The 24427-nt window shown below is 55.4% G+C and overlaps 2 protein-coding genes across 3 annotated transcripts; one reads left to right on the forward strand and one right to left on the reverse strand.

Moving 5' to 3' along the window:
* Positions 1-429: 429 nt before the first annotated feature.
* SLC15A3 (solute carrier family 15 member 3) lies at positions 430-12254 on the forward strand (the record flags this gene model as incomplete). The annotated part of the gene is made up of 8 exons (XM_081061970.1): positions 430-972; positions 3874-4163; positions 6035-6182; positions 7660-7770; positions 8493-8661; positions 10138-10296; positions 11333-11488; positions 11955-12254. 8 exons carry the CDS (start codon positions 430-432, stop codon positions 12107-12109), a joined length of 1731 nt encoding a protein of 576 aa, XP_080918096.1. The 3' UTR covers positions 12110-12254.
* Positions 12172-23659, reverse strand: TMEM132A (transmembrane protein 132A). 2 transcript variants are annotated; one of them, XM_081061969.1, is made up of 11 exons: positions 23420-23659; positions 20638-20852; positions 20182-20397; positions 19136-19467; positions 17690-17839; positions 16408-16603; positions 16182-16325; positions 14973-15175; positions 14445-14721; positions 13864-14055; positions 12172-13447 (listed from the first exon to the last, which is right to left on the reverse strand). In XM_081061969.1, exons 1-11 carry the CDS (start codon positions 23517-23519, stop codon positions 12413-12415), a joined length of 3060 nt encoding a protein of 1019 aa, XP_080918095.1. In that variant the 5' UTR covers positions 23520-23659; the 3' UTR covers positions 12172-12412. The 2 variants fall into 2 exon arrangements, with proteins under 2 accessions (XP_080918095.1, XP_080918094.1); XM_081061968.1 differs by having other exon boundaries at positions 16408-16606; positions 23420-23644.
* Between the last annotated feature and the right edge of the window lie 768 nt (positions 23660-24427).

Below are 24427 nucleotides of genomic sequence, written 5' to 3' on the forward strand. Positions count from 1 at the left end.
ACAGGGAGGCCGGGGAGAAGACAGCAGAAGGAGCCCCGGTGGGAGGGTCCCCCTCCCCGGAGTGCCAGCCAGGTGTCACAGGGGAGGGCACGACAGTTAAGAAAGGGCGACCCACCGGTGTGTGTGGGGGGGGGTGTACCAAGTGAAAAGGAAGGGGAAGGGCAGAGAAGCGGGGAGAGAAAGGGTGGGCGGCGAGGAGGGGGGGGGACACAGTCTGGAGGAGGAGGAAGAGTTAGGGGTGGGAGGAAGGGAGAAGAGAGAGCTGAGAGTTAGGGAGGGGGTAGAATCTGGGTCGCGGCGGGGGGACTCGAGGGGGAGAGAAAGAAAGGACAGGAGGGTGAAGGGGTCAATGGCGAGAGAGGAGTGAGCAAAAAGTAGTGCGAGCAGCTGCGGGGGGAGGACAGGCGTGGGGCCGTGGGGGAGGGTGGGATGCCGAGGGCGCCCCGGGGGCCCGGGGAGCGCCGGCCGCTGCTGGCGCGCGGGCCGTGGGGACCCCGCCGGTGGCGGCGGGCGGCGGCGGCCGCGGTGCTGCTGGTGGAGATGCTGGAGCGCGCCGCCTTCTTCGGCGTCGCGGGCAACCTCGTGCTCTACCTCACCGGCGAGGGCTTCCAGTGGGCGGGCGAGCAGGCGTCGCGCGCCGCGCTCGTCTTCCTGGGCGCCTCCTACCTGCTGGCGCCCGTGGGCGGCTGGCTGGCCGACGTGTACCTGGGCCGCTTCCGCGCCGTCGTGCTCAGCCTGCTGCTCTACCTGGTGGCCTCCAGCCTGCTGCCCGCCACCGCCACCTCCGACGGCCGCCGCTCCTTCTGCGGCGAGATGCCCGAGTCCAAGCTGGCGCCCGCTTGCCCCTCGCCCGGATGCCTGCGCCCCTCGCCCGCCCCCTACTGCGCGCCCACCCTCTACGGGGGCCTGCTGCTGCTCGCCCTGGCCGCCAGCTCCGTTAGGAGCAACCTCACGTCCTTCGGGGCCGACCAGGTGAGTCCCAGGGAGTGCCCAGGGAAAGGATGGACACGGGGCGAGGCCAGGGCTCAGCCAGGATGCGCTGGCTCCCCGCGTGACCTCGGGCAAACCACTTCCCCTCTCTGGACCCAGTTTCCTTCTTTGAAAGAAGAGGGGGTGTTCACTCTAACAATAATAACGATGGCAACAACGGTAATAACCATAGTTGGCGATCTTTGGCGATGTGCTACTTTTAACGCATTTAATCCTCTTCACGACCCATTAGGTGGGTAACATTATTATGTCCATTTTATAGACAAGGACACTAGGGTTTCATGACATTAATCGCCCTGTCCAGGGTCACATAGAGAACCGGTCAAAGAGCAGGGATAGGGTGGCTGGACTTCAGGCCTCACCATGGGCTTGTTGGGATTCAGCTCTGCTACTCACTAGCCAGGGGCACTTGGGAAAATACCCTAACCTCTGAGCCTTTCTCTGAACCCTTTGGACTGAGCGCGGCACGTAGGAGACATTCAAGAAGTATTTGCTAAATGAATGGGTAAATGCCTAACAAACATGGCATTTTAATAGCTCTCGTCAATAGGATACTAGACAATAATTTAAAATACTATAATATGATTAAAACAACCACATGCGGTGTTAATGAGCAAAAACATATGCAGAACTGCATGCAGAATATGATTACAGCCAGGTGAAAAGACTAGGTGTCAACTAGAGGGGGAAAACTGGAAAAAAATTATAACAGTAGTGTGATCAGGCCACTGGACTAATTGTACATTTTCCCCTAATCGTCCCTGCTTTTCAAATATTCTTTAGTGGTGTGTATTGCAATCATGAAGGGGACATTTCTAAAAGAATCATTGCATTCAGCTGACATCCACAATCCAGCATCCAAAACAGTTTCTAGGGTCTTTGCCAAGGACTTACTCATCCAGCCTGTTTGGATTCCTTTGATGACGGGGCGCTCAGTGACCCCAGAGCTGCCCTGTCTATTTCTCAGCCTTTCTTCAGACCAGGAGACCCCTCTATCTGCCAATAGGAATCTCTCATCTTCCCTTAATTCTACTCTTTCATTGACATCTCACTACACCCCCCAAGTGCCCATAATCTGTGCCCTTGACCTCACTGACCTCCAGAGGGCCTCAGCCATCCAGTGGCTCCTGTTTCTCCCGCCTCCTGGTGGCAGAACTGGTCTGGAGGCCATGCCACTGGGCAGAGTGTCCAGTGGCATCAACAGTGACAACAGCTCCCGTGACGCTCCATTCACTGGGCATGGGCTTTGGGCAGCTCAAGGCCACACTGGAAGACTGCCGTCGGGGTCTAGGCCTCACCCCTGGGACAGTTTGGAAACACTGACGTGATCTGTGGCAGGATGGACATCATTGGATTGGCGTTCTTTAACATGGCTCTGGCTACAGTGCACAGAGTGGGTGGGGATAACAAGAGTGGGGACACCAGAGCAGTGAGGGGCTGCTGCAAATTCAAGGGGGAACTCCGAGGGGGGATGTGTAGGTGGGAGGGCTGGGCACCATCTGGCAGACAGCTCTACCCAGGAACCATGTGTTTAACACCCTGCTGGTTTCAGAAAGGGCCATCCATCTTTCCGAGCAAAGTGCTCTTTTATATCCTGAGTGGGCTAGCTGGTCTTCCCCTTAGAGTTGCAATTGCCATATTCATTTACACCCAATTAAGAAATGGAAGTGGCTGCTCAGAATGAGATGTATTTAATTTTCTGCTTGAAAGTCTACAGCAAGGATTCTCAGTGAGTGGACGTGCCCATCCCTCAGAGTGCTCATTGCCAGGAGGACCTCTCAGAATCTCCAAGAGAAGGCAGTCGTAAACGCATCTCTATGGACTATCATTTTATATTTGGAAAAGAAACAAAATGTTTACCTATCCCCCAAAGTTACTACAGAAAGTAAAGCTTGACAAAACCTTCTTGGTTAGTGGAAATGTGTATCTCTGGGTAGAAGGAGCGTGATGGAGTCTGAGATTTTGGGGTCACTGAAAGGGTTATGGGTTTAACGTTGTACAAAATCTTTTATCTAGAGCAATGACCTCCAGTCCCCCCTGCTTTTTTAGAAGTGCAGATACCCAAGCCCTGCCCCAGACCTGCTGAGTCAGAATCTGGGACCATGGTCTGGGAGAGATGGGGGCAGCCAGTGCAGCTGATCCGAGCCAGCAGACCGGAAGGGGGCCTGAGGCCTGACGGTTGCAGATTGATTCATATTCTGGATAAAGATTTTCAGTCCTTTTGCCCTTGCTGGGGGGCCTGAATATTTTTTCCTCTCACCCTTGGGGCTGGGACCACCTCTGTTTTCCCTGGTTGTGTCAACCTTGTTTGACTGGGCATATGTCAGAGGGAGGCAAGTCAAGGGAAGGGATGGGCCACAGTAGAAAACCCTGCATCTCCAAACTGCAGAGGAAATTCTCAATGAGACTTCTAGCTGTTCTTTCAGTAATATGCATACATCACATTGAATAAGGTGGAACAAACCTGAGATCTTTACTGGCTTTCTTCTGATTATAAAGATGATGCATATATATTATAGATTGCTCAGTCAGAGGCAAAGGGATAAATCAAGCAGAAATGAACAAAGAGGCATCAGAGACGTCTGTTGTGTACACTGCTTGATGACAATAAAAAAAAGTAATGTGTGTCATGGGCATGAAGAAACAGCTGTGCCAACATGTGCTGATCATTAACAAGTGACTCCCAAGAGAAGGGCTTATTCATTCATTCAACAAATACTTATTGAGTGTCTAGTTAGTGATCAGGGACCGGGAAAGTGCTGGAATGCCCACCCACTGACCCAAGAGGTGTCTCTGTGGGCGAGGGAGTGCACGTAAAGAGAGTATGTCATGACAGGGTGTCTGTGTACCTCCTTGGCCCTCACTCTCACCCCTGCCTGGCAGGTCATGGATCTTGGCCGCCATGCTAACCGCCGCTTCTTCAACTGGTTTTATTGGAGCATTAACGTGGGAGCAGTGCTGTCCCTGCTGGTGGTGGCCTTTATCCAACAGAACATCAGCTTCTTGGTGGGCTACAGCATCCCTGTGGGCTGTGTGGGCCTGGCCTTCTTCATCTTCCTCTTTGCCACCCCCATCTTCATCACCAAGCCCCCCACGGGCAGCCAAGTGTCCTCTATGCTTAAACTTGCTCTCAAAAACTGCTGTCCCCGGCTGTGGTGCCAACACTGTGCCAGGTAAGGAGGGGGCTCTGGGTGAAAGGGGGCCACCAAGCCTGGAGAAGTGCCTTGCTTCTCCTGGTGCGTCATGGTCAGTTGGAAGACATTCTGGGTCAGCCCCAATGGTAGCCTTTTAGGATGACCTGCTCTCCAGTGGGCCAGAGCTGCCCACTGTGACCGAGGATGGCAGGGGAGGTCAAGGTGGTGGTGGTGGTATTGGTGATGGGCTAACTGTAAAATGTGTGAGGATGTTAAGGGTCTTGACAGTGATGATGGTAATCAAGAGGGATGACGGTGTTGGTAGCTGCCATGAAGATAAACACCGTCAGTGGTGATAACAGTGGCCGCTGAGGTGGTGAAGATGAAGATGACGGTACCAGGGAAGGTTGTTGGGACATAATATAAATAATTCTACACTATGCTGATGTTAAGTATAAGAAAGCCTAACAAATCAGCCAAACTGGCCCCTCCCCCATCAGCTGGCATCCAAGGAAGGAAGGTTCTGAATGGCCTTGCACGTGCACAATGGCTCCCTTTGCCTCTCTCCTCTCTAAGTTAATCAACTACTTGTGCGAAGCAAACCTGTCTCCAGACCTTGGAGGCAGTTACAGCTCCTGTCACTAGGATGTGGATGGAAAGAGTGTACAACATGCTTTCCCCCAACCCCGTGCATTGCTGTAGGATTTATTTTCTTGATCCATTGCTGCCTACGAAACCACCAGAACTTAGTGGGTTACGCAACCACCTTGCATTACCTCTCACAATTTTGTGGGTGACTGGGCCCAGCTGGGCACTTCTTCTGCTTGGGATGTCACCCGGGGCTGCAGTCATTTGGGGACTTGAAAGGGCTACAATATCCAAGATGGCTCACTTACTGGCTGGTAGTCGATGTTGGCTGTCAGTGAGGCAGGCACCTGGGTTCCTCTTCGTGTGGCATTGCCCTGTGGCTGGAGCATCTCACAGCAAGGTGTCTGAGTTGTGAGAGGAGGGAGCAAACATTCCAAGAGTGGATGTTCCAAAGCGAAGGAAGTGGAAGATATTGGTCCCTTTCTGTCGGTCAGCAGTCACAGGCTATTTCAGATTCAAGGGCAGGGGAAATAAACTCCACCCATTGTTGGAGTGGCATTATGCACTGGGAGGAGAGAAGCTGATGATAGCCTTCTTTTGAAGTGACCACACTGGTATTGTTCCTTTTAGAGTCTCAAAGAGGGAGGCAAGGCTCTTAGGCAAGAAGGGATCAGAAACTTGTCAGGACAAAGGGCAGAGGGTAAAGGTTGCTCAGTGGTTGATCTGTCCCCTAATAATATTCCTTCTATGTCTACCTGTCCACTCCCTACCTCACTGTCATGTCGAGGAGGATGGGCTTGGAGACGACAAGAGGGATCATTTTGGCATATCAAGTCTGTGACAAGCATGGACTGGGACTTCCCTGGTTCCCATGACAAATGGCTGCGATGAGCCAAGGAAATCCCCCAAGACTGTTCACCACAATCTCTGGTCTTAACTTCCTTCAGGACCCAAGGGGACACAGCCGTAGGATGGAATGGGTCTTGATCAGCCACCACTGTAACAAAGGAGAGTATGGTGATAATATTGACAGCAGCAGGGCCAGCATCAAAAAAAAAAAAATGATGATGGTAATGAAAACTCCGCGGAGAGAGTGGCTTTGGTGACTGATCACCTTACTAACGGTGATGACCGTGAGGATGCTGGCATTGGTTGTGAAGGTGGTGCTGACAGTGGAGTGGAGGACAGAAGGGTTGAGTGGGAGGTGATGGCTGTGATAACTGGTGATTGAGGAGTGGGGTTCAACTAGGAGATAATGGTGGAGGTGAAAATAGTGGCCATGGTGCTGGTGATGACAGCTGCCATTTTATCTGGTGTCCCAGAGACCCTCCAGGCCCCCAGCTGCTGCCTGACCAGAGGTCTCACCAGCCTGGCCCTTCCCCACAAGAGGACATCGCCAACTTCCAGGTGCTGGTGAAGCTCTTGCCTGTCATGGTGACCTTGGTGCCCTACTGGATGGTGTATTTCCAGGTGGGCGCCCCTGCCTTTTTGCTTTGGGAGGACTGGTTCCCTAGTCCCCTTACCAGTCTCATCTATCACTGTAGAAACCCAGGGTGTGCGGAAAGTGGAGAAGGGGTTCACAAAGTGAACTGCTGCTCTGCAGCAGCTGGTGGGGGCCTGGCACAAAGCCATCCCAGTAGTTAAATCCCTTGGGTGGCAGAGCACAAGAAGTCCTGGAGACAGGGCTGAGGCCCAGTGATTTGAATAAATCACCCCATCTCTCTGGGCCTAGTTCCCTCGTGTGGAAAATGAGTGGTTTAGGCAAAGGCTCTACCAGCCCTGTAGCATTCAGTGTTCTCCAAACTTGGCATCTGAGGCCCAGAGAAGATCTTCCAGTTGACCAAGGCCCCACAGCAAGTTAGGGGTAAGCTCAGTTGCACTGAGTACTTTGTAACAGTTGTTCCCACTCTGGCTGTGCCTCAGAATCACCTGCAGAGTTTTGAAAAGTAGGGATTCCCAAATCCCACCCTAGAACTGAAATTGCTGGGGGAAGTCTCTGCTGTAACAAACTTCTCAGATGATACTGATACTCAGCTAGGTTTGAGAACCCCTGCTTCCCACCACTCCCCAAAGGTAAGGTTAGTGGGGTGTGTGTGAGGGCATGCATGTGCATGTGCGTGCGTGCGTGTGTGTGCGTGTAGGGTGGGCAGCACCTAACCCAATCCCCAGACCACAAAGGGATTGCCTCTGGTATCTCCTTTATAGGCACCTTGTTTCAAGCTGCAGAAGATGAAAAGGGCCAGCCTGCTACTTGGGGGTGGCAGAGAGGTAGAAGGTGTCCGTGATGGGACAGGGACATGGGGGGGGGGTGTCCATGGCTAATAGTCATACCGCTTGTCAGAATATTGACATCCTTCCATATACCAGTTGATAAATAGCTGCTACCCAGAGAAACCCAAGTGTCCTGCGCTGCCCCAGACCCTCCTGTGGGACTCTCCTGGACCCCCTCCATTATATAACAACTAAAGGGGTAAGGCCTACACCGGCCACCATGTCCAGAGCCATTCCAATGGGTCCGTGACTACACATTTCCTGGCTGTGTCAACCTGTGGGACTCAGCTTGCCCTTGGTGTCAGATGAGCATTTGCTGTAGGGACAGCCATGTCATTATTTCCCCAGGTCAACAAACACTTATCCACGCCTACTTTGTGCCAGGCCCTAGAGACACAAGTACGAATCCAACCAGCTGTGCTCAGCTCTGGAATAAGGTCGTACGCACAGGTCACGGCCCTGGGAGCAGAGCAAAGAGAGCTCCCCAGCCAAGCCTGCTCCTGAGGAAGAAGGAGCATGGGGAGGGCACTTTCTCCTGAGGCTGGGGAGGGGACAGACGGCCGGCTGCCTGCCGTGTACTACTGCTGAGGAATGCCTGCCTGGGGGTGGGAGCCTCCCGGGGCTGGAGGTGAGGTGGCCAGCTCTGTTCCAGCTTCACTTCCATCTCTCTTGGCAGATGCAGTCCACGTATGTCCTACAAGGTCTTCACCTCCACATCCCAAACATTTTTCCAGACTACGCTGGCAACAGCTCCGTGGCTCTGGGAGCCCAGGACAGTGCCTATAAGGTAGGGGACAACTCGTATGTTCAGCCCCAGTTCAGGCTGGGTTGGGGGCTTCCTCCTAGAAGAGGAGGAAATGCAGCTGCCTTTATACTGCCCTACCCCATTGGCACGGTGTCCTTGTGTCCTCGGGGGATAGAAAAGGCACCTGGTAGGTGGGTGAATTTGTGTCACAGCCAGCCATCCTGCCGAGATGCTCAACTGCTGAAAAGAATTCAGGCCAGCTTCCCTCCCACCCACTGCTTCTCTGAGCTGGCCTCACTGCCAATTTGCCCCAGGCCCTCAGATCAGGTGCGCTAGGGTCCCTTCTCAACTCTGCCTTGTCCCCTCCCTCTCTGGGACACCTGCCTTCCACCAGGACCTTCCTAGGCATTTCGGAGTTTCATAAAATCAAAGATCTTTAGAGCTGGCAGATGAATGACATATTTGCCACTCTACCTCCATTTCTCACCCACGGCAGACACCACTAATCAATCATGACATTCTTTATGCCGAGCCCGGGAATGTTTCCGGCAGCCACTACCAGTTGATAGGAGTTAGAGGAACCTATTTGCCATCGCTGATCTAATCCCACCCTTAGTTACACAGCTGAGGTGCGTGCCTTCCAGAGAGAATAAGGGGCTGACTCTGGGTCACCCAGGGACCAGTCTGGAGTCCAGGTCTCCCGGCTCCAGGCCTGAGTTCCTTGCACTCTGCTAGCCCGCCTCTCTTGGCTCCCTCTTGCCCAGATCCCGGAAGCTTGGCTCCTTCTGGCTAACGTGGTGGTGGTGCTGATCCTGGTGCCTGTGAAGGACCACCTGCTCGACCCTTTGCTGCTGCGATGCAAGCTGCTTCCCACCGCTCTGCAGAAGATGGCGCTGGGGATGTTCTTTGGTTTTGCCTCTGTCGTTGTGGCAGGTGTGTGGACCTAAGTGGAGGCGCGTGGGGAGGCAGGCCAGTCTTGTCTGGGGTCGGGGGAGGCTGGCTCCACTAGAAGCTGATGATGCTGAAGCCTGGGGCTTGGGCCAAGTGTATCCTCCACCCGTGGGTGCCGGTCTTGGCTTCCAGAAGGTGCGATCTGAAGGAGACCCTCCTCATTGAGCCCGGCCCCCCGTCATTTGACAGATGAGGAAACTCAGACCCGCAGCGGAAAACAGATTTTCCCCAGTGAGATGTAAACTCCCTGAAGACAGGGATTTTCTTCTTTTTAAGTTACAGCTATGAATGATGCATGTGGGCGCTCAACAAAAGTATTGAATGAATGTTCTAAAGACACAGCCTCTTAGTGGTACATGGGCAATTCTTTAAAAAGTATTTATTTATTCTCTTCCTTCTGCCATTTCAAAAGTATTTGAAGCCACTTATGAAAAGGGGCTCAAGTAAAGCAGGCTTCTGTGCTATTGCACAAATCTCAGCCCTTTTCACTTAGTGACTTAATGATTCTGAAGTTTCTTAGAGTCTCTGAGCCCCATCTTTACAGTGGGGATAGTAATTCATTCAGACCCAGTGCAGGGCCCAGGCTCTGCCCCCATGAAACATAGTTTAGCCAGAGTGTTCTGAGGACTAAACAAGATGAAGTCTGTAAAGCACCCAGCACCATGCCTGGATCACAAGTAGGAATCAGAGGAATTAAAGCTCAACAAACAGTATTGTATGACAAGGATGAAAACGAAACTAGATTTTTAAAGCTATGTGCTTTACAGCATTTTGTCCTATTTCATTGTCACAACACCCTGGGATTTTTATTCCTACTACCTGCATAAGAGAACTGGGTCTCAGCAAGGTTAAGTGATTTGCCCAAGGTCACACAGCTAGCCAGCGGCAGGGTCAGGATTGGAACCCAAGTCACCTAACTCCACATCCAGTCTTCGTTTCACTAGAGCACAGCTGTCTCCTCAGCAGTGAAAGGGAAGGAAATAGAAGAAACGTAAAGCCAGGTTACAAACCCTGCTGTAATATTTGATGCTGTAGTAGGAGTCATGTGATGTCATGGAAATTGGACCAGCTTTGAAACCAGACACACTGGGGCTCCAATCTAGCCTCAACTACTTATTGACTATGTGACTCTGGGCTGGTTGGTTAACCTAAGTTTCTTGCTTCATTTGCAGAAGTGCATATTAAACACCTAGCACACAACAGGCTCTCAGTTAATGAGAAACTGTTACTAGTATTGAGCGCAAAACCTAGCTCTGAGCTTCCTAACAGCCAAGGCAAAAAAGGGAAGAGTTAGAACCCAAATCTTGACACGCACACCCTAGGCCAGTATTCTTTTCCTTACCTGCTGTCTAGTCAGTCTTTGGCTGCTTAGTGAGAATACTCACTACGTGCCACGCTCTGCCATGGCTACGCTGCCTGGAGTGGGCCTGGCTGTAGTCCCCCTGTCTCCCCGATCAGGATTCCTGGAGATGAAGCGTTTGGAGTACATTCATCACAACCAGACAGTGTCCCAGCAGATCGGGCACAACGTGTACTACGCGGCACCACTGTCCATCTGGTGGCAGATCCCTCAGTACCTGCTCATCGGAATCAGTGAGATCTTTGCCAGCATCCCAGGTACTCTGGACTCCACCCCTGCTCTTGGACCAGGGATGGGCTCAGCCTGGTGGCTCCTTGAAGTTAGAGTTTTCATGGGTGTAGCCTCTAGAACTTGTCTGCATGGAAGAAGGCAGGGTTTTCTGAGTGGGGCTACATTCACCCAAAGGGGTTTTATTAGCCCCTGGTTTGTGCCACGCACTGTGATAGACACTGGGGTTTTGGAGCTGGGGCTCACTCAGGTACAGGCACAGGGGGAAGCTGAGTGGGACTCACTCAGCGTGTGCTGGGAAACAGTCTCCCGAACAATACACCCAGTGGAGTGCCCTAGAAGTGACAATAGGGTGCTGGGGAAGCCCCGGGGCAAGGTGAGGAGGAGGCAGAACTCAACAGGTAGCAGCAAGGACCTCACAGGCAAAGGGAACAGCATAAGCAAAGAGTGGAGCCTTGTGGGGAGATGGGGGAGAAGGCCAGCAAGATGCTGGGCTTCCTGGGTTGAGCCGGGGGCTGTTGAAGTTTCTCCCCAGGGCAACAGCTCCACCCCCAAGGGGATGGGGGCTGAGAAAGGACCCCATTAGAGATTTTAGACCTCTGGCTGTGTGAGGAGGACTGGAGACAGGGGAGTTTAGGAGGCATTTGCAGAGGCCTGGCAGGAAATGACCAGGGCTGGGGTTTGGCCCAGGGCAGAGGGAACAGAGAGGAAGGCAGACATTAAGAGGAGATTCTGAGGTTGAATGAAAATGACTGGGTGACGACACTAAAGGTGAGCAGAAAGCATAGGGGAGAGGGTGAAGATGGCAGGGAGGTGGGCGAGGAGGAAACAGAGCTCTTGGGCAATGTGGGGGCTGTTCCACCTGCCCAAGAGGTGCAGGTCCACCTGCTGGATGACGTCACTGGTACAAGGGCATCATCACAGCCAGGGGCCATCGATCACCCAGGGAAAGCCAGGATGGAGGCTGGCGGGGGTGAGGTGGGCGTTGTGGCCCAATGGGCAGGGACCTGGGCCCCTTCTCTGTTCCTCCACTGGCCCTTGAGGTCACCCATCCTCCCTCTGCAGGCCTGGAGTTCGCGTACTCAGAGGCCCCGCGCTCCATGCAGGGCGCCATCATGGGCGTCTTCTTCTGCCTGTCGGGCATAGGCTCGCTGTTGGGCTCCAGCCTGGTGGCACTGCTGTCACTGCCAGGGGGCTGGTTGCACTGCCCTATGGACCATGGTGAGTGTGGGGGCCTCCCTGAAAGTAGGACACAAGTGAAGGGAGGTGTGGAAGGGAAGTGGCGACTGCTAAGTGCTTGGACCCCCAGCAGAATGAAGTAGCAAGCTGGACTCAGAGAATGGGCTTTAGCTAAAGTTGGCCAATCACCCACAGCATGGCTTTCCTTCTGTGGGCCTCAGTTTCCCGGTCAAAAAGGAAGTATGGAACTCAGTGGACCTCCAAGGTGCCTTTCTGCTTCTGGATCTCTGCCCTTCTGGCTGAGGGGTCCCTTTTCCCCGTGGTATTTGTGTTGTAAGTCCCCTGAAAGAACAGCTAGCTACCTGGGAATTGTAGAGACCTAGGGCAGCCAGATGGTAGGGGGCTATCTGCCCAGTGTCTTCAGATCCCACCTACCAGCCACACTGCTGCAGCTGCAGCTCCAGGGGAGCCCTGCCCTGACCCAAATGTCAACCTCTTCTTTCCCCAGGGAACATCAACAATTGCCAGATGGACTTGTACTTCTTCCTGCTGGCTGGCATTCAGGCCGCCACCGCTCTCCTGTTTATGTGGATTGCTGGTCGCTATGAGAGGGCAGCTCGTAACCCAGCCTCCCAAAGCTGTCTCAGCAGGGATAGGGGCTGACACGCCCCCACCCCCACCCCCTCATTTCTCTCCACCAGAAAACAGACAGCAGCAGTCCCAGCTGGCGTTTCCTTCTTGGTTTATTCTGTACCCAACCTTAGGATGAAATGGTTCCCATAAATAAGGGGCATGAGCCCTTCCTCATAACCATGGTCCATGACAAGGGGCAGGGCAGAGGGGGCCTGGGTGGGAGTCCTTGCAGGGGACCAGGCAGGGGACTCGGATCAACAAGCACCAGAGGATGAGGCGGAGGCTGCCCGAGCCAAGGAGCCAACGAGGCTGGGCCACGCCGGCCGGGAGGCGTCAGGAGCTGCCCCGGATCCTCTCCATGTAGCTGCGCAGCTCCTCGGGGTCCTTCAGCCCCATGTCCTCACACACCCAGCGGATGTCTTCCTCACCTGCCACCAGGATGGATTGCACGGCAGGGGCCCCCATGGGCTCCTCAGGCAGCTGGGCAGGGGGGGCTGGCGCAAACGTCACAAACTCTACACGCTTCCGCCGCCCCCCAGCTTCCTTTCGGGCCAGGGTGTTCGGGGCGCTGGTAGGGTCCCCAGCAGGTGCTGTCGCCACAGTCAGGGCCTCCCCTCCCCCACTCTCACAGGGGCAGCCCCTCTCCCCCTTGGGCAGGCCAGGGGACTGCCGGTCGAGCTGGCGGCTCAGTTCCTCCTGATCCGTGCCCAGCCAGACCCAGTTGTGGGGCTGGGGGGAGGCGGGGTCAGTGGCGCTGTCGGGAGGCTCCTTGCGCTGGTAGCGCAGCACGAAGACCACACCATTGGCCAGGAAGATGAGGATGGCCAGACAGAAGATGCCCAGCAGGGCATACATGCCTAGCTCTAGGTCGGAGACCCGCTGAGGGGCAGGAACCATCTCCTCTTCCTCTTCCTCCTCCTTACCCTCTACCTCCTCCTTCTCAGCCTCTTCCTCTGCCCGCTCAAACTTGCCCCTCACACCCCCACTGCCCCCCACACTGCCTGCTGCCTGCCCTTCCCCACCCATGCCGGTCTCTATGGCTGGTGAACTCCGGACAGGGCTGGATGGGAGGGCCGGGGCCGGTGTGGGAGCAGGAGGCAGCCCTAGCCAGGCAGTACCAGAGGCCAGGGGCACACGGTGGCGGCCCCGGCGGCAGGGCTCAGGTGGGTGCAGAGACACATGCAGGGGCAGCCCCTCAGGGCCCGCCCCACTCACCACCACCCCAAGCTGGGCACCCCGCCCCTCGGCTGGCATGACGGCGCCGGGCTCCTCCGCCGAAACAGAGAGTCCCAGGTCACGGTGGTCGTAGAGCTCAGCGGGGGCCAGGGTGTGGTCAGAGAAGGACAGCCATAGGGAGAGGGACACCTCCTGTGGGGTACACGGACACAGGCAGAGACACGCGAGAGCACGCACGCATGCACACAGAGACCACTCCCACAGAGACAGGCCACACGGAGGGGGAGAGACCAGAGAGAACAGACACAGGCAGATGGACAAAACACAGGGAGAGAGGGGACGTGTGTCAATCACCTGTTGGCCACTCAGCCCCAGCGTCTGAGTCATTGGGAGGGTCCTCAGTTAAAGCCATCTAATCAACCTCCCACTGACACACTCCAGACAGACACTGTTTGCTCATCTCCAGCCGAAGAGAGCTCACTACCTTACAGGGTAGTCAGTCCTCATTATGAAAACCCTAAGGTGAGGGGTTGAGGTACCACCCATCCCCCTGTCATCAGCCCCCATCCGGAGATGTTGATTTCATCCCCCTGATCCCCAGCTGTCACCTGCTTTGGGGCGGGAAGGGATGACTGTGCCCAGCACGTGGCTGTGACCTCCCCGGGGTGGGCAGTGCCCCTGCTTAGGGCCAATGAGATGCCCATTACTGGCTGCACCCGAAGCTCCAGCACTGAGACCTTGTCATCTGTCACAGCCAGCGCCTGCTCCCCCAGGATGGAGTCAGACAGCGGGGAACGCACCTGAGGATGAGAGGGAGCTGGAGGTGGGGGTCCTCATACACAGACATCCTTTTCCCTCTGAGACCCCAGCAGCCCCACAAAGGGATCTGGTTACTGTTCAGGCTGCTCTCCCCAATCCTTTGCACCCCAAACCCCTGCCCTGTACATACCTGGACCCCAATCCCTCACGTGGGGGACAGTTCCCTCCTCTCTCAAGACCTGGCTCCACATACCTATCCCCAGCCCTTCATACCTAAAAATCTTCCCCCATTACAGGGACCGCCCTATTCTCACCCAATCCCACTGGGCTCATACCTCCCCAGGTACACCCTGGGCTCCTCTGACATCCTTCACACCTGCCCATAAACATTCTGGGGACCACCTACACCTTCCTCAGGCGGTCTGCTCACCTCGATGGAGGTGACGCCGGGCTCTCGGCCCACCAGGATGCGGCCGCCCTCCAGCGAGGCTACACGCGGGTCCTGCACGCGGGCGTGCGGTGCCACGAGGTGGGACACGTCCAGTAGCCGGTCGGGGCCAAGCAGGTGGGTGAGGCGACGGCCACCGTCCAGCGGGTGGGCCGCAAAGGGGACTAGGAAGCGCACGTTGGCACGCTGGTACTGCAGACGGCAATTGCGGGCTCGCCGCTCTGCCTCCTCGGCTGCAGCAGCCTCGGGCTCTAGCGCCCTGCGGGAAAAGTGGCAGCCCAGGGGCGGGGCATCAGCACAGGCTCCGCCCCCAGCAGCGAGGACCGCCCACAGTTCTACCAGTTAGACCAGGTCCCTCCACCTGCAAGCACTGCACACCAGCCCCATTCCTGATTGGTGCTTGTACCTATCCATCAAGCTGCTCTCACCCTCCCGAACTGTCCCCCTGGCCTTCTCTCAGTCCCAGAGCGACTTCGCCAGGACAGCCAGCTTCCGCAGGCCTCCACTCACCCTTCAGCTGAGCTGGGTACCCTCCAGCCTCGGACCTGCTCCAGGGTGGTGTCAGTCAGCTGGATGCGTAGGGGCAGCAGTGGGGCCCACACCGTCAGCCGCAGCGACGCCCGCAGCCTGCGCCACCAGAAATCCACTCTCACCCCCTGAGCGCCCCGGCTCTCCTTGCCAGCCACAAACACAGTGTCACAGGTCTCCGACACCTGTGGGAGGACAAAGGGTAAGAGGTGGGCTAAGCCAGGAAAGACTGGTTGGACCAGAGCCCTGACCCCATTCCGTAAGAGGGGGTACAGTTCTGTATTTTACTGTAGTGCATATCCTTAGATAAGATTTCACCATGCATCTGGCATCCATTCTCCCCTGGGGCACAATTGGGGAAACTGGCTATTTGCACACAACAGTATTTTTCTCCTGACAGAGGAGGGTTTGAATCCACAAATTTGTCTCCTTGTTAGTGCTGGCCTCTGACTTTGGTGCTGGAGCTACCTGGCAATCAGCTACAGGTAGGTAGGCAGAGGTAGAGGGACAAGGCAAACCTACCCACGGGGAGCCCTCAGTTAGGAACCACCTACCCAGGGTGGCCAGGATTTAGGAAGTACAGGCTCTGGGCTTCCCTCTTAGAACTTCAAAATGAGGAAAGTTGCCCCGCCCTTTTTTACCTCACAGGTCATTATGAGGCACTAATAATAATTATTGTCATTTTTATCATTATATTGTTATAACAGTAGGTGCCATTGTTTCACAGAGCAGAGGTCCTGCTCTCTGCTGGATACTGTCTTAGGATCTCTTAATTCTTACATCATCCCTAAAATATATTCCCATTTTAAAGCTTAGGAAACTGAGGCTCAGAGAGGTTGAGAGACTTGTCCACAATCACACAAGTAGTTGATAGCAAAGATGGGTTTCAAACTGAAACTTTTTGATCCTAAAGTACATGCTCTTAACTCTCCCACAGCAGTTCATTTGCCAATGCAACAATGAACATGGAACTGCCTAAGTTGGGGGCAGTTGGAGTTGCATAGCTCCCACTTGACTCTGGAGAGAGGAGGTGGGAACAAAGGAAGTTGAAGCTGTGGCTTCCCCCATGAGGTTTCTGGTGTCAAAAAGAAGCTGTTATCTTAGGAACCTGAATGGGGAAGGAGGAAAGCAGCGTGTACATCACTGCATGCACAAATACATACTCACGTGGGCTTGGCACGTGCCACTCACCTGCAGGACCTGTGTGTTGGCTGACTCACAGCCAATGTGCTCTGTCACCTCCACCAGAGTCCCCCCACTGTCCACGGTGACAAGGCGCACGGGGACATGCCGCGGCACTCCAGTCAGTGGTGCTGTATTTACCAGCTCCTCGGCCTAGGAGTGCAGGAGGAGCTCAGCCCAAGCTCTTCACCTCAGTTGGCCTCCCACTTGGCCAGAGAGAGGGGGGACCACTGACCTTGGCCAGTGGGACCAGGGCTCTTATGTCCCGCTCCGATACCAGGATCTCCCACACCATTTTGTCCTTCTCTGCTTCGGGGGCCTGGCCTGGATACTCCAACTGCCACGTGACAGGACGAGTGACTGCCACGCCCCCACTAGTGCCGTTGTCCACCAAAAAGTCCACCCATAGGAACTCAGACAGTTCAAGGGGGCTGCTGGCCAGAAGAGAGAGAAACTGAGTACTTACTAGCAGTCAGGCACTGTCTTAAGCATTTCCTGTATTCATGAGGTAGGTTCTATGATTATCTCCACTTTATAGATGAGAAAACTAAGGTACAGAGATTATATAACTCGCCCAAGGTCATACAAAGTGGCAGGGCTGGGATTAGACCCAAACTTCCCGGTACCAGAGCTCAAGCTCGTATCCACTCTTGGCCCCTGCAAGATTAGCCACTTTTCTTGTAGCCATTTAACTCTCCCCCCTTCCCCCCCCAGATGCTTGCTAGCTCTCCTGCCTTCCTCAGCCTCCTCCACTCAGACATCTGCCTTCCACAGCCACCAGGGTGGCATAAAGCATCCGATTGAAATTCTATGAAGGAGGAAGTTTCACTTCCAAGCCCCAGGACTGGCACTCGACCCCCTGAATAATAACCCTCACAGCTTTCTTTGACCAAGCACCTGATATGTGGCAGCAGTTCGCCTGGATGCTGGCCATATAGTATCTTATTTCATTTTCACAAACCCTAAGGGATGCATTATTATCCCCATTTTACAAGTGAGGAAACTGAGGCTCTGGTGGGGAGTGGGTTATGGGGAGGTTAACTGGCTTGCTCAAGATTATTCATCCAAAAAATATCAGAACTAAGAATCAGACAGGAGCTACAAAGCCCATGGCCTTGACCCAGGCTCAGGGCACGAATATAAGAGTTTGTAAACTGTAAGAACTGCAGCTGGGCTTTGGGGAATATTAATGCCCCCAAAAAGGGACCCATTTGGTGTTGGTGGGAGGTGGGGTAGTGACTGTGAGGGCTGTAACTGGGTGGCCAGGATAAGTGGGCATATCTGGAATAAGACTCACAGACACTCACTGAACCTGGCACATGACTAGGGATGGATAAATAGCAGCTGAAAGAATGAATCAATACTATATTGGCTTTGTGCTGCATTCTTGAAGGAGTCTGCTCTTTGTGCCTACTGACATGGCAATATGGAGGCAGTAAGGCAGCCCCCTTCCCTGGAACCTCATAAATCTACCCACCAGCCCTCCCTCTCTGCCCCCGATTGAGGAAACTGCACACCTGGAGTCTTGCCCTGAGGGCCCGGCACGGTGGCAGGTGATGAGGGTGGTGTGGTGCTTGGAGCCCTTGAAGCGGTCCAGCTTGGCAGTCCAGAGGGTGGGCTGGGCCGGGCGGGCAGCCATGACATGCAGCCCCTTCTTCACCTTGATCCTGGGGGGAGGACACAGGTCCAGCTTGTCAAGGTGGGTACTGAACTGTGGCCAGGATCCAAGGGGGAAGACAAGAGGCTAAAGACAACAGGTTCCTGTCTGGCCTCCCCTGGCTCAGGTCTGAGTATCCTCCTCGCCATTCTCCGACTCAGAAGGACTCCGTCTCAACACAGGACATGCCATACAGCTCTCCTCCACTCAAAGACCCCTTATGATGCCCCACTGACCACAAGGTGAAATCTTAGCCTGGCATTTGGGTCCTCCAGGGTCTGGTCCAGTTTCTCCAGCTGTGCCATCTTTCCATCACTCTTTGCATTAGCTACACCCAAAGTTCTTCCCTACATACGCCATGCCACAGAGACCTCTAAGCCTTTGAGTAAGCTGTGCCTTCCGCCTGGCCTGCCCTTCCTTTCTTCATCTGCTCATTCTTCAAGCCTCCAGCAACTCAAATGTCACGTCCTTTAGAAAGTGTTTCCCACGACAGGATGAATTTCCCCTTCCTCCACCCGCTAATTCAAGCCCCCGCAACACTTTGTACCTTCATGAGAACATATAATCCAGCGCCTGTTTGTCCAGCTCCCTGCCCTACCATTGGGGACCCTTCGTGCCAGGTGGGGGCGGCCTTGCTCTTCTCTCCGGTGTAGAGATACAGGGCTGGGCATATTTTAAGGTCCAGGAAAGATCTTATGAGTGTGTGAGTGAGCTCAGGAGGGCATGAGAGACAGAGAGATGGGACAGGCACCTGAGAGACACATAGGGATGGGACATACACAAACCCAAAGATGGAACAGGCAAGTCTCACTCTGCAAATCCTTTTCACTGGGAATGGGTTGCGGGGCTATTCGGTGGGGGTGGGGGGATTCCTACAGAAAGGGACACAAAGAGGAGGTCCTTGCTGTGGAGAGGAGTTGGGCTAGTCCCCTCCTGGGGTATTAGAGCATTAACCACCCCAGGCACTGCACTTGCCAGTTTTCAAGCCCTGTCCTATTTCCCCTCCCTAAAGCCTCACAGCTTTAGCCCTATGAAGCAGGCAAGTTCGCCCCACTGGACAAAGGAGCCTTGGAGAGGTGTCAGGAAAGGGGAGCTTCCTATTTCTAACTCCAAATTCAGGGCTATGCCCACTGCTGGGTCCTGCCTGCTGCCAGGGCAATCACAGCACTTGGCCTGTAAGGGGTTTGGTGGACTCATATTTGCAGAGGTTAAGGATTCTAGTAAGGACCCCAAGAGCAAGAGTTACCTGGCCAGTCTTCCCGCAGAGGTTCCTGCCTCCAACCCACCCCCAGGACCCAGTGCTCACCGCAGGGTCAGGATGCTGGCTGTGAAGTTGTGCCGAAGCAGGAGGGTGGCACTGAAGAGCTGGCCGGGCCGCACGGGCACATCAGGCACCCGCAGAGTCACTGCCTCATCCAAGGGCACCTCCTGGTACTGGGGTGGGTCCGCCGGCCGCAGCTCCACACTGCCCACTGGGAGGGCCTGTTCCCTGGGGTCCTGCTCCCCACCAGGGCCACAGCCCCCAGGGCCCTCGGCGGCCAACTCCAGCGTGTAGGCCAGCTCAGCCCGTGTGATGGAGCCCTGGGAGAACCAGTGCGAGGGCAATTCCATCTCCACCACACAGGCACCCAGGGATGGCTGCAAAGACATGATGGCCATGGTTGGTTCCCAGCACTCATGGCAGGAAATGCAGAGCTGAAGTGGTCCCTGACAGGCAGGGACAGCATGGGCCAGAGACAGATCCAAGGTGACACAGCGAACTAGCAACAGGGCTGGAGCTATGCCTCCGAATGCGTCTACAGGGCCACTCTTCCACCTTTGGGGACAGTCTCATTCCAAAGTGAACAAATTCCAGTGCCTTCCCCTAACCATGCCCAGGACCACCCTGATTACAACTAAGACTTCTTAGAATCCCAAAGTCCACAAAATACCTCTTTTCAGTGGATTCTTATACTAGAATCCAAAATAGCGGAAATTGCAATTATAAAAGTAATACTGACAAGCATGCAAACACGTGCTGAGGGATTGCTCTGTGCCAGACACTGTATTCAGCTCATTTATTCTTTATTCCAACTCCATATGAGGTAGGAATTGTTATTACCCCATTTTACAGGTGAGGAAACTGAGATTAAGTTACTTGCCCAAAATCACAGACAATAGACTGAACTCCATAAGGGGCCCCAAAGAACCCTTTCACAGGGTCTCAGGAAAGCTAGGAGAGCAGGAATGAAGTCAGGAGATCCGTGAGCCCCCAAACTTCCCAGGAGTGGTAAGCCCTCTCTTCCCTACTCCAGGACCACCCTCTGGCTGGTGCAGCGGCAAGGCCAGCCTGGGTGGGGCCCACCCACTCACCTGGAATCGGCAGGCTCGGTGCGTAGTACCTGCAGGGTGCGTGGCATGGAGCCGGGCACAAGGCAGGCTGCTAGACCCTGGTGGCCAATCCTGCCCTTTGAGGTGGAAGAGGACCCGGGCATGGGGCTCTGCTGGAGTCACAGCTGTTTCCACAGACACGGCCCGTACGTCCCATGGGACTGGCTGTTGGTGGGGCTCAGTGACCCGAGGGACAACCTGGACGGAGAATGGAGGTGTTCAACAAAGCAGGGGCTGGGGGGACATGAGATCTGGGAAGATGGGATGCCAGGCTTCCAATTCCAGCCTGGCACGAGAGAGGCTTTATGGGCCTCAGTTTTCCCCTCTCGAAAACAGGAAGCACAGCTGGGGCTGGGGCAGGCCCCTGAGCCATACACAGTGGACCTCGGCTCTGAGTCCTATTAGTCTAGGAGTCCCTGGTACTCCCTTCTCCCTTACCTGCTGAGTGGCAAAGGGTGGGTAGGAGGCCCGGAGAAGTGGCTGGGCCCTGGGCCAAGGCTGCAGCAGCAGAAAGGTCTCTGATCGGGAGCCCAGAGAGGAGTTGGCAGGTGGGTAGCGGCCCACCTGCTGCACACGGAAGTGCTCAGGGGCATCCAGGAGCTCCAGGGCTGCTGGCAGGTAGACAGGGTCCACGGGGTCCTGGTCAGAGTCCACTGAAGAGGGAGAAGGGATAGAGATGGTGACAGCTCCAGAGCTGGCAGTGGCTGAACTGAGCTCGGTCCTGGGGCACAGTGGCAGTGGCGGAAGAAACGGGTTATTAATATCCCACACCCCCAGAATGTGGGGGGAATCTCCCCATTGCACAGATGAGGAAACTGAGGCTCAAAGAGCCTTATGCAGGTAGCAGGTGACAGGGTCAGCATTTGAATCTGAGTCCAGCACTGGAGGCCAGTCTCGAGCCGTTCCTTCTTCCATCTTCCACAGACCTAGGCCTTCCTCCCTCCAGCAGAACCTTCTCCATGTCTCCTCCTCTCCCATTCCTATTCTCTACCTAATTGCCTCCGACACCAAGGCATTTGTGGGGTACAGCTCTCCCCAGACAGGGCCTACAAGATAAACGATGGTGACCCAGGTGAGCTTTGTAGTAGAGACCCTCTCTCTGTCCCCGGGTGTTTGGCCAGACTTGGCTGGGCATCCACCCTCACTCAACCTACATCATCACCAGGACAATCTCACACCCGTTTCCCAAATTTACTCCATTCTTCCCTGTTCCAACTGGGTACTGGAGTGCAAAAGTAGAAAGGAACCATGATGGTGGGAACCAAAATGGTGGGAACCGTCAGCCTGGAAGAGAGTCTGGTATCCAATAACCAGGACAAAGGACCACTAAAACCATATTTGATTTGTACCAGCTATTAGTTAGCCTTAATAATATTAATACTAAACATTTTTTAATACAAACTGTATGCAAGCTACCATTTTAAACACTTCACATGTATTAACTCTTTCAGTTTTTGTAATAACTCTGAGAACTAGCTTCTCTTACTGTTGATCCCATTTTATGAATTTGAAAATGAGACTAAAAGGTTAAGGTATTTGCCTGGGGTGCCACAGCTGTGCGTGGTGGAGCTGGGAGTCAGAGACTAGGCATCAAGCACTGGACCACCCTGCCTCTCCACTCTCCACCTCTTTCTCCACCCTCTGCTGTTTGCAATGGTGTTCACTCCCTAGTGATGGGAGTTCACTCCCATCAATGCAATGGTGTTCACTCTGGTTCTCTCCCTCCTCCTTCAGGGCCAAGAGTGAATATTGTCTCCTTAAGGAAGCCCTCCTTGATTGCTTGCCCTCCCACTAGTCCCCTCTGACATTTACACCTTTGGTTGCCTCCTCTGAATTACCTCTCCTCTGGTTGTATCAGCGAGGCCTTGTCTTACTCACCCTGGATCCCAAACTGGGCAGTGCTCCCTAGAGAGGGTGTACTGAGAGCCTGGAGACCTGCACTTGTGTCCTAACTCAGCCTCGATGAAGGCTGGGTCAGTAATTTAACATCTTGGAGCGCCTGTGTCCTCCTCACCTGTAGAATTGGCATTTAATGACACTGTGGACAGGGGAGGGCTTTGTAAACTGGGGAGCGAAGTCTGGGAGAGGGGTTATTGCTGCTGCATAATGGATGTGACAAGGCTTTCCTCATCCTTCCCTGTAAGGGGTTATTAGGGCTCCCACAGGGTCCCCTGGGGAGGGGAGCAGGTGGCTGAAAGCAGCCTCAGGGCCAGCTCCCTCTCAGTCCCACTGCTGGGCTGGGGGCGTGATGGTTTCAACCTCCTTCAACACACCACCACCACCACCACCACCACCACCACCACCACCGCCACCACCACCGCCACGACCACCAGCACCACCAGTGAGCACGTTTCTGAGAAACTCCACCCATCACCCCCCCACCTCCAAGTGTAACAGGTAAGTGACTATGGCTCCCTGAGAGTAACCCCTGGCCTCCCTTCCTCCTCCTCCTCCACTGCCTGGATAATTACAAGATGCTCCAAGGTCTGACTCCCACTGACTCCCAGCACCCAGAACTCAGCTTTGTTGGTGGGTGAGGTGGGTAGAGAATGTCTCACTATGCCTCACACTTCCGTGGCATCGCCCACCTAGCAGCCCCAGCCCCAGGACGAGGGCAATATGATCTCCGCCCAAGGGCAAAGGGGAGTCACTGCCCCTTCCTCCAGTGATGGGGCTCCCCATAAAGGCTCAGGAAGGCGCTGATGGGACAACAATCTCTGGGGACTCCAAGGTCAGAGAGCTCCTTGGGGCAGGGGGAGGGTAGCTGCATATCTCTTAAGGACTCGGGAAAAAGGTCTGTTTTCCGTTCCCGGGCATGGGGGGTGGGGGTTGATGGTGAGAGGAAACTAGGAGCCACGGGGGGCAGCTCTGCGGAGGGCAGATTAGGGAGCGGGTGCGCCCAGGGCAGGGGGCAGCCGGGCTAGACGCCCTGGCTGGAGGGGAAGATCGCGGAAGGTGCGGGACCGAGTCTGGGGGTGACCAGGGGAGCCCCGGGACCCGGCTGGTTCTGGGTCAGGAAGGAGCTGTCAGGCTGTGCCAGGTGAAGGGGGCAGTGGCGGCGCGCGGCTCCCGGAGCCCAGACCCCGGGGCAGGCTGAGGGCGAGCCCGCGGGGTTCAGTCCGAGCGCCGCAGGCTCCCCGCTCCTGCGCATCCCTCGTGCCTGGCCGTGGCCGGGACCCAGTCGCCCCTCGCCCCGCCCCGGCCCGCCCCTCCCGCTGACCTCTCAGGACGTCCAGGGCGAGGGCCACCAGGAGGCAGAACCAGGGGCCGTAGGGCCCCCGGGGAGCCGCCGCCGCGCGCCCCGCCGTCAGGGCGCACATCCTCCCCGAGGAAGGCGGGGACTAGGCGGGCGGCTCAGGTGGCCGCGGGCCGCCGGGCATCTCCCGCGCCCGCTCGGCGCCGGCCCTATCCGGCCGGCTGAGTCCCGGCCGCCCGCCCGCGGCTGCAGCTCCCAGACAATGGAGCGCGAGCGGGAGCGGGAGGTGGGAGGGAGCGCGGAGCACATGGGCTGCCCTGCGCCCCGCCGGGTCCTAGTGCCCTACGGATCTGCAAGCGCCCGGCGCCCCCACACTCAGAGTCGGCGCGAAGGCCGCTTCCCTGGAGACCCAACGGCAGGACACTGACCCACCTCTGCCAAGAGGGACGGGACGTGTTCTGTTCAATCCCTCTCGGAAGCTCCTGACAGAGGAGGAAAAAGTCACTTCCTCTGCCTCTCCCCCGCCCCACAAGCAGCTCACCTGTAAAGGCATCTGACACCTGAATCAGAACCAGAATTCAGAGACAAAGGGGACCAAGCTGCAGGGGTGGAAAAGGAGTGAAAGGGAAGCCAGTAGAGCTAGGTGACAGCTACCGGGCCTGCCCTGACAGAGGCCTGAGCCACTCCTGTGACGGAAGGTCTCCAGGTGCAGGCAGCTCCAGTTTCATGCCCAGCCCCATCCCAGAGAGAGGCCTATGGGCTTAGGAAAGGTTTGCCTCTGCTCCTGAGCCTCGCCTCCCAGCCTCGCCGGCTAGGCAGTGTTGGGAGACGTTCCATAGCAGACGTTGAGGGACCAGGATTTGCACCTTGGCCCTTAGCATCTCCTGGGCAGTTTGTAAAGAAAAAACCAGGCCCAGGCCCCTCCACAAAACAACTGATCTAATCTATGGGCAGGGTGGAGAACCACAGTGCAGGAAACTCCTGTCTGGTAGGGGAAGAAGGGAGGGCAGGCAAGTCTCCTGGCTACGGGCC

Source organism: Rhinolophus hipposideros (assembly GCF_964194185.1).
Source record: "Rhinolophus hipposideros genome assembly, chromosome: 10".
Taxonomy (NCBI): Eukaryota; Metazoa; Chordata; class Mammalia; order Chiroptera; family Rhinolophidae; genus Rhinolophus; species Rhinolophus hipposideros.